The sequence below is a fragment of the Melozone crissalis genome, unplaced genomic scaffold (genome assembly GCF_028551555.1).
Source record: "Melozone crissalis strain CALT ecotype California unplaced genomic scaffold, PUWL_Pcris_2 ptg000061l_1, whole genome shotgun sequence".
NCBI lineage: Eukaryota > Metazoa > Chordata > Aves > Passeriformes > Passerellidae > Melozone > Melozone crissalis.
Window position 1 is genome coordinate 16,416,083 of NW_026535839.1, and position 12,101 is coordinate 16,428,183.

At 61.2% G+C, this 12,101-nt stretch overlaps 1 protein-coding gene across 1 annotated transcript; it reads right to left on the reverse strand.

The window, feature by feature from the left end:
• Positions 1-5,683: 5,683 nt before the first annotated feature.
• LOC128944636 (START domain-containing protein 10-like) lies at positions 5,684-11,453 on the reverse strand. Its single transcript, XM_054287986.1, has 6 exons — positions 11,289-11,453; positions 7,918-8,065; positions 7,733-7,836; positions 7,525-7,642; positions 6,796-6,848; positions 5,684-5,896 (listed from the first exon to the last, which is right to left on the reverse strand). The coding sequence occupies exons 1-6, from the start codon at positions 11,451-11,453 to the stop codon at positions 5,684-5,686; spliced, it is 801 nt and encodes a 266-aa protein (XP_054143961.1).
• Between the last annotated feature and the right edge of the window lie 648 nt (positions 11,454-12,101).

Sequence of the window (12,101 nt, forward strand, 5' to 3'; positions counted from 1 at the left end):
ACCCCCCTGTGCGTGGAGTGTGGGGACCCTCGGGGTGCCAGGGGACCCTCGGGGCATGCAGGGGATGGCACAGTCTGCCCTGCCACCCCCCTGCCTTGCAGAGGAAGCTGTTGGGCCCTGCTCTTCTTGGGAAGGCTGCTGAGGTCTGTGGTGTGGCTGGGAGGGACAGAGCACGGATCTGTCACCATCTCTGTCCTGCTGTGCTGCAGCAGAGAGCACAGGCTGGCACCTGCAGCACCTCCAGGGACAGAACCTGGGCAGGGTCAGGCTGGGAGGATCCACAGGGGCTCCAGCAGGGCCAAACCTGGTGCTCAGACAGAGCTCAGGGCACAGCAGGGTGTGCTCACAGCTCTGCAATGTCCCCAGGCAGGGACACTGCACAGCCCCTGCACCATCTGCTCAGGGCTGGCACTGCCAGGGCAGCAGTTCTGCCTCCTGGGCAGGGGCAGCTCCTGGGCTCAGGCCCTGCCCGTGGCTCTGGGGCCATGGCTGGGCCTGGAGCAGAGCCTGGGGTGCGCTGGGCCTGCACACAGGGACACACTGGGGACACTGGGACACACAGGGACACAGGGACAGACTGGGGACACTGGGACAGACTGGGACACAGGGACACACTGGGACAGACTGGGGACACAGGGACAGACTGGGGACACAGGGACACACTGGGGACACTGGGACAGACTGGGACACAGGGACACACTGGGGGACACAGGGACAGACTGGGGACACAGGGACACACTGGGACAGACTGGGGACACAGGGACAGACTGGGACACAGGGACAGACTGGGGACACAGGGACACACTGGGGACACTGGGACAGACTGGGACAGACTGGGGGACACTGGGACAGACTGGGACACAGGGACACACTGGGACAGAGTGGGGACACAGGGACAGACTGGGACACAGGGACACACTGGGGTCACAGGGACAGACTGGGGACACTGGGACAGACTGGGGACACAGGGACACACTGGGACAGACTGGGGACACAGGGACAGACTGAGACAGAGTGGGGACACAGGGACAGAGTGGGGGCACAGGGACAGACTGGGGACACAGGGACAGACTGAGACAGACTGGGGGACACAGGGACAGACTGGGGACACAGGGACACACTAGGGACAAAGGGACAGACTGGGGGACACAGGGACAGACTGGGACAGACTGGGGACACTGGGACAGAGTGGGGACAAAGGGACAGACTGGGGGACACAGGGATGGACGGGGACACACGGACAGACTGGGACACAGGGACAGACTGGGACACACAGGGGACACAGGGACAGACAGACAGAGACACTCAGGGACACCCATGGCCATACAAGGACACATGAAGACACACAAACACCCAGGGGTACCCAGGCAATCCCCAGGGCTGAGGCCCCTCTCTCTCCCTGGGCTCCTCTCCAGGCTGAGCAGCCCCAGCTCCCTCAGCCTTTCCTGGGCACTGAGATGCTCCAGCCCTTGCTCAGCTCCAGGAGCTCCTGGCCCTGCTGTGCTGGGGATCCAGAGCTGGACACAGCAGCCAGAGGTGCCCCCAGGGCTGGGCACAGGGGCAGGATCCCTCCCTGAGCTGCTGGCAGTGCTTTTGGGAGTCCTCAGACCCTGCTGCTGGGAGCAGGGCCCCTCCCTGCTGCCAGGAGGGCAGGGATGGGCAGCAGGGGAGGGAGATGTTGTCTCTGAGATGTCCTCACAATGGCAGGTCACTGTCCTGGCAGGGTTGGTGTGCCCAAGGGCAGGGTGTAGCTCCCACACCCTGCTGGTGCTGACAGAGCAGCAAACCTTCTCCACTGCTCCCTTCTCCCTCACACTCACTGAATTCCTGGGTTTGGGGTTCTGTTCCCTTGGTAGGAGGAGCCCCTGCTCAGCACCTGGTTCCCAAGGAGGAGTGCTCCTTCCCAGAACCCTCCCAGGACATCCCCCAGCCATGGCACCACCCCAGAACTGGCACGAGGAGGGAAGCAGGGCACAGCAGGGCACCAGGGCAGGGCACAGGGGTGGGAGGTTTCCCAAGGAATTTTTATCAGCCCATGTTTTGTAGAGCAGGTTTCAAAGCCTCTGCTTGCTCCTAGTGTTTGCCAGCCTGCTGATGAGATACATTTACATTTATTTTATATTTATATCTATATTTATACCTATATTTATATTTACATTTATATTTTGTTTTAGAATTGTATTTATAGTTATATTTAAATTTATAGCTATATATTTATATACAGCTATATATTTATATACAGCATATATATTATTTATATACAGCAACATGCTTGGGCAGAGGCACAGAGCCCTGTCCTGCCATGGTCACAGGGCAGGAAGGTCGTGCCTGCTCCCAGGAGGAGGCAGATGGGCAGGATCAGAAAGGCCCCCTGGGGCTGGATTGGGCTTTGAGAAGATGCTGGCAGGGGCTGCAGCAAGCAAACATCAAAGTGAAGGTTGGAACCTTCCAGCATGAAAGGATCCTTCCCTTCTCTAGGCAGTACCCAGGATGACACTGCCCCTCAAGATTCTTGTGTCCAGGTGCTCATTTATCATCCATCCATCCATCCATCCATCCATCCATCCATCCATCCATCCCTCGCTCCCTCCCTCCCTCCCCCCCCCCCCTCCCTTCCTCCCTTTCCATTGATCCATCCATCGATCCCTCCTTGGATCCCTCTTTCCCCAGCCATCAGCTTTTCCTGCACCCTGGGCCAGATTTTGCTTCACCTTCAGCCCCAGCAGTTCATGTGTGGGGTGATGGTGGGAGCATCTCTGGGGAGCAGGACAGGGCGAGTGACACTCAAGGCTCATCCCTAGAGAGGAAATATCACACTGGACAGCTGGGAATGTGGGGTTGGGACTGACCCTGAGGGTCTGCAGGGCATGGCAGAGAGCTGAGCCCCTGGGAAGGAGGAAACTGGAGTCCTGGAAATCTGCTGGACCTCTCCAGGCCAAAGTCCTGCTCAAGGCCAGTCCACGAGGCTGCTGGGGGGGCTCCTCGCTGTCCTGCTCTGGGTGGTGGGGCTGAAAGCTGCCCAAGACCTATTCCTGAGCTCAGGAGTCACAAATCACGGGATCCAGGGATGGAGTCACATCCTGCCCCAGCAGGGGCACGTTTGACACGAAGTGTGGCCAGATGGAGCCCGTGGCACGCTGCCGCTGCCCCCGATCCATCAGGGCCGGCTGACATCACTGCCTCGGGCTAATCTCCCGTCCAGCAGCAGCTTCCCGTTTCCTTTCCAACCTCTGCTCACGGGCGGCTCCCCCGCGCTCGGAGCCGGGCAGGAAGAGCGCCCAGCTGGGCTCTCGTGCGGGGCCGCAGCCCCCGCGTGTCTGGCCCTGGTCCCACCGAGCCCTGAACCACCCGCTCCCCCAAAACCCCAGCGAGGGCCCCCGGGGGGCTCCGAGCCCCCCGCACCCTGCCCGCCCCATCGGGATGCCGGTGGCCGGTCCCTTTCCTGTTTGTGCCGCAGGAAACGCGGTAATCCTAGAAGGTTGAAGTAGGAGGAAGATTATGAGGGATGTTAAAATCAGGGCTCATTTGTGTCCTTTTTTGTCTAGAGATAGTATTAGTTGTTTTGTAACTAGGTTGATAAACCGTAGTTGGAGGGTTGAGAGTTGGTTAGTGATTCTTCGGTTATCCAGGGATGGTAGCAGGAGGGCTGGAAATGTTATTGAGATGAGGATTAGTGGGATTCCTAGGAAGGATGGGCTTGCAAACTGGTCAGAGAAGCTTAAGTTCATGGTCAGGTTCAGGGGGTAGTGCTTGGGTGGTTTGTTAGAGGGGGGATTTATTGATATGAATGACAGAAGTCATTCGTTCCAGGCGAAATCACCGTGCTGGGACTGCTGGGGCCCGGTCCCACCCTGCTCGTTCTGGGGGCCAGGAGCTCTCCCAGAGCCAGTGCTGGATGCACGCGGTGACAGGGACACTCCCTGCGCCACATCCCGGGCTGAGGTGTCACCCGGCCCCGCACAGCTCTGCCTGGGGCTCCCTGCAGGGCTCTCGGTGCTCAGGCTGCAGCTCCTCACTCCCACTCAGGCTAAAAATAACCCCCGGCAGAGCCGCAGCCTGGATCCTGCAGGGAAACATCCGGGAGTGCCAAGGGATGAGGGATGAGGCTCCTTCCCGCGGGAGAAGGATCTGCACCCCAACATCCACAGGGCATGTGGTGCCAGAGGGATCTGCCCCATCAGGGCAGCACTTGGGGTGATATTCCATGGTTATCAGCTCTGCCAGAGTGGTTTTGGGGCAATTTGGGGCTGGGTTGTGTCTTTTAACAGGTGAAATAATCCCTGTGTGCTTCCAGAGGTGGGAGCACTGTGGGGAGAGGGAGCCCTGTGAGCTGCACAGCGCCTGTCCCTGTTTTCCGCATTTTTCTCGCAGAGGTGGCTTCTGTGCAGCCAGCCCTGCTGCAAACCCCCGGATCCAGCTGTCCCAACAGCCAGCCAGACCCTGCTGTCCCCTTCCCAGCACTCTGTGTGTGTGTGATGTCCCCCGAGGCAGCAGGGGATATTTGTGACCTAACAGGGTGGCTGAAGGGGGACAGCAAGCATCAGTGACTGAGATATGGGGTGGAGAAAAGCTCCAGGTGTGGGGGAAGCACACACAGGGCAGCTCTGGAGTGGGACCAGGGTGTCAGGGGGCTCAGGGAGGTGAAGCTGGGTCAGAGTGGGGGTGAACCTGCAGTGACACCCCCATTTGCACTGACCTTGCACAGCTCAGGCTCAAACCCAGCTGGGGACGGAGCCCAGCAGCTGCCTCGGGTGGGGGGGCGAGGAGTGGGTGGAAAATCCCTCATTTGTCAGCGAATTCCCACGACAGTGCCTGTCTAGACCAACTTCCCGTTGTCCTGTGGAAGCTGCCCCCTGCCCACGCACGCTCCCGTGGGGTGCAGAGCCCTGCATCCCTCTGTCCTGTCCTGTCCTGCTGGGGCCACTTCTGTCCCTGCTGAGGGTCACCCAGGGTGCTGGGGCTGTGTGGATGTGCCCTCCTGTCCCACTCAGAGCTCTGGGTGGGCTCTGTGCCAGCCCCCTCCCCATGCTGTGCCACCCTGTGAGCTCTCACACACACCAACCCCTTTATTGTGCCAGGAACCACAGCAGCGGCAAACACTGGGGGAGTGGGGACACGGGAGGCCCAGGACCCCACAAACAGCAGGGGAAGGGGTCCCCAGAGCCAGCTGGGCTGCAGCCAGCCTGCAGAGGTGAACCTGGTGCTCAGCAGAGGGCCTGTGAGGGCTCCCTGAGATGGGGAGGGGGTCACACTAAGCTTGGAGGGGTGTGGAGGGCTGCAGTGGGTCCAGCCTGACCTCGGGCAGGCCAGACAGGGTCAATGCAAACCTTGTGCTGCTGCAAAGCCTGGGCAGGACCCTGACAGACCCCCCTCTTCTGGGCCTTTGAGGGTCATAGAGAGGCAGAGACATATCCAGGTGCCAGGAAAGCTCTTGAACACCCACTGCCCTCTCTGTCTCCTGCAGGGACATCTCCATGGGCACAGGGGCCACCAGGGTGCCCACCCTGCCTCTTCCCAGCCCCTGTGGCTGCACAGATCCCACAGGACATTTCCCACTGCCTGGGTAGGGAGAGGGGTCAACGATGAAGGACTTGGAGAGCAGATCTGACTCTGGGGAAGCAGGGACAGCCCAGATTCCCAGCTGTGCCCCCTGGGTGCCAAGGGGGCTCCCTGTGCTCAGGGCTCAGGCCTCGTGGTCGCTGGTGCTCAGGTGCTCCTCGGGCAGGCCGGTCTCGTCGATGTTCTCCAGGGACTCGGCGTGCTGCACGGACAGCTCGGCCAGGCTGACGCTGGGCAGCGTGTTCTGCTCGGGGTACACCCAGGGCTTGTAGCTGGGGTCGTGCCGCCGCTTCCACTCTGGGTACTTCAGCCCAGCCTTGTAGATCTTCTTCATGGCCTGAGGATGCAGCAGGGATGGGGTTTGGGCTGCTCTGGGCTGTGGGCACAGCTCCCAGGACCCCAGTGCAGGGTTTGGGGTGCTGGCAGGGTATAGGGGCCTGGCTTCCCCAGCAATGTGCCCAGTGCATGCCCTGCGTCACCCAGCACTTATCCTGGGAGCTCTGCGTCACTGAGGATCCATCCTGTGAGCCCTGGATTGCTCAGCACCCATTCTGCAGGTTCTGGGTCATCCAGCACCCATTCTGAGAATTTTGGACTACCCAGGACCCCTGCTGTGAGCCCTGGATCACACAGCACCCATCCTGTGAGCTGTGAATTATCCAGCACCCATCCTGTGAGCCTTGGATTACCCAGCCCATCCTGCAGGTTCTGGGTCACCCAGCACCCATCCTGTGAGCCTTGGATTATCCAGGACCCATCCTGTGAGCCCTGGATCACCCAGCACCCATTCTGCAAGCTCTGGACCACCCAACATCTATTCTGCAAGCTCTGGACCACCCAGCACCCATCCTGAGAGCCTTGGACTACCCAGGACCCATCCTGTGAGCTCTGCGCCACCCAGCACCCATTCTGCAGGTTCTGAGTCACCCAGCACCCATCTTGTGAGCCTTGAATTATCCAGGACCCATCCTGTGAGTTCTGGATCACTCAGCACCCATTCTGCAAGCTCTGGGTCATCCAGCACCCATCTTGTGAGCCTTGGATTACCCAGGACCCATCCTGTGAGCTCTGGGTCTCCCAGCACCATTCCATGAGTTCTGGGTCTTCCAGCATCCCTCCTCAGAGCCCTGGGTCACCTAGCACCCACCCTGCAGGCCCTGGGTCACCCACCCTGTCCCCCCAGGGTAATTTGGGCAGCTCATCCCTGCTGCCCATGACTCCCATCCCCTTCCTTACCTTGGGTGCCACAAACTGGGACACGCGGTTCACCACCCACTTCGGCAGCGACCCTGCAAGAGCCCAAAGCTCTGTCACCAGAGGCGCAGGGCCAGCCCCAGGGGAGGCACCACAAGCCTGCAGCACCCCCAGGGCTGGCGTGGGCACCCCTGCATCCTGGGGCTGCCCCCATTCCTGGGTGCGTGGGTGATGGAGAGCCATCTGGATATGCATAGATAATGTAGTGATGATGGGAGGGCTTCAGAATGAGTTTGTGGAACTGATTCTGCAGTCGGATTTTGAAAAAGAGGTTATTCTATAAAAGTAGTTGTATTACTTTTGAATTGATAGAAGATTGTGACTGTTGCAGAAGCAAAACACCAGGCCAGAGTTACTCTTTTTCTAATTAATACCATGTCTTCCTACATGACTCCTGGGCTTGAGCCTACCTTCTGGAAAGCCTTGAGCTTACCTTCTGGAAATAATTCTGCAGCATTAAAAGACATACAATAAACCTGCATACCAGAGACACCCATATGGTGACACACAGGATCCCAAAGCCTTTAAGCCATGATCCTACAAACTAAAATTTGAGTTCCATTGACTCGACAGGGGTTCTTATGACTGGGAGGATCAGAGATTAGCAGACAGATGGAACCTTTTTAGGCTGGAAAAGGGAGGTTGGAAAACAAAAGTGGCATAATATAAAATCAGAGCCAGGGGGGTGAGCTCTGGGTGAGGGGCACTCACCTCGAGGGTCCACCTGGGTGAGGTAATAGAGGATGCAGGCGCCGTCCCCGTTGGCCTTGATCAGGTACCCGGTCTGCAGTGACACGGCTCTCACGAAATCCTTGCGGGGTGGGTATTTCTGTGGGAAGATTTTGGGCACCTCAGAGCCTGCCCAGCCCTGCCTGTGCCCACAGACAGCCCTGCCAGGCCTGGGGCAGCCGGGGCTCACCGGGTGCTTGACGCTGTAGTTGATGATCATGTAGTCATTGCCCAGGGGCAGCCAGGAGCGCAGCGTGACGAAATCCCGGTTCTTCAGGGGGCTGGGGCACTTCCCTGCGGGCAGATCCCATTAGCCCCGGCCCCATACACACTCAGGGGGCTGGGGAGGGGCCCGGGGGTCTTGGGGGTGCTCACAGGAGTAGTATCCCACATCAGCGTTGACGGTGAGGCGCCCGATGTCGTAGGTCTCGATCATGTTGGAGTCCCACTTGCTGCGGTAGCGGGTGTCGTGCAGCACGTCATAGAGCGTCTCTGCAGGGACGTCCTTGCACGAGATGCGGGTCTGTGGGGAGAGGGGCAGCACCAGCCTGGGCTGTGCCCACTTCGGGCTGTCTCATGTCCCTGGGCCATGGAGGATGGCACCAGCACTTCGGGATGTCCCCTGTCCCTGTGCCATGGAGGATGGCACCAGGGCTTCCAGCTGTCCCCTGTCTCTGTGCCATGGAGGATGGCACCAGGGCTTCTGGCTGTCCCCATGCCATGGAGGATTGGACTAGGACTTTGGGTTGTCCCCTGTCCCTGTGCCATGAAGGATGGCACCAGGACTTTGGGCTGTCCCTTATCCCCGTGCCATGGAGGATGGCACCAGGATTTCAGGCTGTCCCGTGTCCCCGTGCCATGGAGGATGCAGGACAGTCCCTGCTGCAGGACAGCCTCAGAGCCACCGCCGGGCTAGAATGACCTTCACACTGATGGTCCAGCTGGTCCAGGCTTTGGTGCCTGTCCCCTACCCCATGTCCTTGCAGAGCCAACAAAGGGGTGCCGTGTACGTCATGGTAGTTTTGGGTGTGGGGTCCTATCCCAGCGGTTTCAGGCCCACTTTGGGGGGGTTTTGTGTCCACCCCCGGGGGGTTTCAGGCCCACTCTAGGGGGGTTTCAGAGCCACTCCTTAGGGGGGTTTGGGCTCTCTCCCGGGGGGTTTCGCGTCCGCTCCCCAGGGCTGTCGGGCCCGGCTGTAACCGGAGCCGCGGAGCTGCGCCAGCCTTGCATTATTGATGAAGGCGGCCGCCCTGCTCGTCGGAGCGCCGGCAGGAGGGAGATGTCATCTGCTCCTCCTTAGAGCCCTTGCATCTTTGATGAGGCGCCGTGTAAGCGGAGATGGCCCTGTGAGCGTGGCAGGTGCCATCAATCTCGGGCCAGCTTTCCCTGGGGACGGATGGACTCGTGCCCAGGGCGGCTCGGAGATGTGCTGCAGTGCCCAGGGCACCGGGGGAGGGTGGCAGCACCCGGCCCGCTCCTCCTGCTCTCCCTCCCTGCCTGCAGCCTCGCAGCGGGGGCTGCAGGTGCTGCTGCTGCTGGTGAGGGAATTTTCCAGCTGCAGGTGGAGCTCATGGGTCTCCAGGAAACTCTGGGTGTCGCAGAGGGACCGTCGCAGCCTTGCAGCCCCAAATTCTCCACTAAAGCCTGTCCACCACCTCCTGCAGGCTCGGATGGACGGCCCTGCCCGGCACAGCAGCAGGGATGGGGGAAGCACAGAGCCCAGACCCACCCACAGGGAATTCGGGTGGGAAAAATCCATAGCTGCAGCTGCTCAGGGAATCTGAGGTAATTAACTCCCTCAGTTAATGGACAGACTGATGCTCTCCTGACCCCAAGGGAGCTGTGCAGCTCAGGCTGCATCCCACGTTATGGGAAAGGGGCTCTGGGCAGTGCCAACCCCTGCACCGTGCCCAGGTCCTCTCCAGGGCAGGGAAACCTCCACGATTGCCCTGAACCAGGCAGGTGATGCTCCCTGACTGCCCAGGACCTGCCTGGGGTCCTGTGGGGCTCAGCAGTGGCAGGGGGGACAGAACTGCAGCCCCTCTGCCAGGCTGGGCTCCAGGGGCTCCTGCCAGCCTGTCCTGGTCACTCTGAGCAGCATCCACCTCTCCAGTCCAGATCTCACCACGGGAAGCCCTGTCCAAGGCTGGACCTGCCCACAGCCACAGACCCAGAGCTCTCCCTGCAGAGATGCAGGATTTACCCTTGGCAGGTCCTTGCTGCTGCCACCACTGCCCTCCTCCTTCAGGACACGGCTCCCAGGAGCACATTCTCCGTGTCCTTCCCAGGGATTGGGGTGACACAGCAGCCCACAGTGCCACCCTGGAGCTTCCTTTTGGGACAGGAATGTGATTTTTGCCTCTTTCCAGGTGCTGCAGTCACCAGGACTTTTCAGAGAGGTGCCGGCCTGGCTCCTCAGCACCCCTTAATCCTGTGCATGCCCAGCTGGTTTAAATGCTCCCTGACCCAGGTGCAGAAGCCCTTCCCTGACTCACAGGACCAGGGAAATATGAACTGCAGCTGCAGCCCTGCTGAGAGTGCTGCTCCTGCTCCTCGCCGTGGCCCTGCAGGGTCTCTGTCCATGGCAGCAGTGAGTGCCCAGCTCCTCCTTGTGCCCCAGCTGCAGGAGAGGCACTGCTGCCGGTCCTGTGCTCAGGAGAGGGGGGGACAGCCTCTTCCAGAGTGTTGTCCCCTCCTCACCACCTCCCCGGGGCTGTGGTGACACTGCTGGGTGAACTCTAACCCTGACCCTAATGCTCTCCAGCAGCTGGGCTGCCTTGCAGGTCGGATGTTCTGCATGGGGAACAGAATGCTCTCTGCAGCTGCCCTGCAGGTCGGATGTTCTGCCTCTCCTCACTATGGCAGATCCCATCCCTGCCCAGGGGTCGGGATTCTTGGTGCCAGAAAAGCCAAAATCCGTGACACCACCCTGGGCTCACCCCATGCCCCCTGCAGCCACTCCTGGCGTGCCCAGGGTCACCTGGCAGTGCCCCTGGGGCTGTGCAGATCAACCAGAGGGTACCTGAGGGATGGCTGAACCTCCTGTCCCTCTGCAGCACCCCAGCTCCAGCCCCTGGCAGGTGTCAAACCTCCCAGAACAGCACCTGGGGCTGCCACAGGATCTCACCCATGGGGATGGGAGGGGACGGCAGAGCTGGGGAAGGGACACTGGGGACACATCCCATGAGCCCGTCTGGGGGCTCCAGCAGGGCCATCTCTATGATGTGACTGATCCCAGCGGTGTGGGGATTGGGTGAGCCCCCAGTGAGCAGCAGGATGGGGGATCCTGGCGAGTGCAGCCCCCAGTGAGCAGCAGGATGCTGTGGGGACAGGAGGCAGCCCCAGATGTGCAGCAGGATGCTGTGGGGAGCAGGGGCACCCCCAGGTGAGCAGCAGGATGCTTTGGGGATCGGGGACAGCCCCCACACGAGCAGCAGGATGCTGTGGGTACCGGGACAGCCCCAGGTGAGCACAGGATGCTGTGGGGAGCAGGTGCAGCCCCAGGTGAGCACAGGATGCTGTGGGGAGCAGGTGCAGCCCCAGGTGACCATAGGCTGCAGGATCGCGGTAGGTGCAGCCCCAGGCCGGCAGCAGCAGCAGCTGGGAAGCACCTTCGGGTCTAACCCTGCCAGCCCTGTAATTCGGGGCAGAAACACCCCCAGGCAGGCCAGACTGGCACGGGGCAGTGCCCAGGGACCCTCGGGAGCAGGCGGGCACACGGCTGGGGCAGGGAAAGCTCCGCTTACCTTGATTTTCTGCACGGTGCAGCTCTCCTCCTGGCCCTGGCTCCACACGGTCACGCCAGCCTTGTTGTAGCGGCAGTGCCAGCCCTCCAGGCTCTCGCACTGATCCCTGAAGGAGCTGAAGTCGGAGTCATCGGGGATATAAACCATCTCCCCTCCTCTGGACATGGGGCTGAGCTGCTGCCTGCCTGCGGGCAGCCTCTGCCTCACCCCCCGGGACACCCAGCCCTGCCCTGCAGCTTTGTGCTCGCTGGGTGCCCGGGCAGCTCACATCGCCCTGCCAGCCCCAGCCCGAGCCCCCGGAGCGGGCCGGGCAACCCCGGGCAGGCCGGGCAGGCCGGGCCGAGCGCTGCGGGCAGCCCGCTAGGCCGGGAGCTCCTTGGGGCCGGGAACTCCTTGGTTGCAGTCGCTATCGCAGCTCCGGCAGCAGCTCGGATGTCCTCCCGGGCCGCCTCAGCAGCATCACATTTCTCTGGGCTGGCCGGCAGCTCCTCTATTATTCAGCAGGCAGAAGCGCGCAGGTGGCTCGGCTTTCAGGGCACGGCTGCCCCCGGCCCCCCGAGCCCCCCGGGCTGCCACCCTGCTGTCCCCTGGCCGCTTCCCCGGCAATCAGTGTGCCTGACTGTGCAGCAGCGGCTGCCCGGAGCGATCAGCTGATGCCGGGAGCAGCAGAGGGATGTGGGCCAGGCAGGGGCACGGCCCAGCGCACAGGGCCCGGCTCTCAGCCCGCCCTGGGGCTTGGGGGAAGGGATTCGTGAGGGGAGGTGGCCCTTGCTGGGCTCGCAGCGTGCTGCACTGTCACAGACATCTTTTTAT

Excerpts from the sequence above, each read along its gene's own strand:
- LOC128944636 (XM_054287986.1), bottom strand. The coding sequence starts at position 11,453 with ATGTCCAGAGGAGGGGAGATGGTTTATATCCCCGATGACTCCGACTTC. Across the intron at positions 8,066-11,288 it reads GCACCGTGCAGAAAATCAAG|ACCCGCATCTCGTGCAAGGA; the intron begins GTAAGCGGAGCT and ends CTCTCCCCACAG. Across the intron at positions 6,849-7,524 it reads CACCCAGGTGGACCCTCGAG|GGTCGCTGCCGAAGTGGGTG; the intron begins GTGAGTGCCCCT and ends GGGCTCTTGCAG.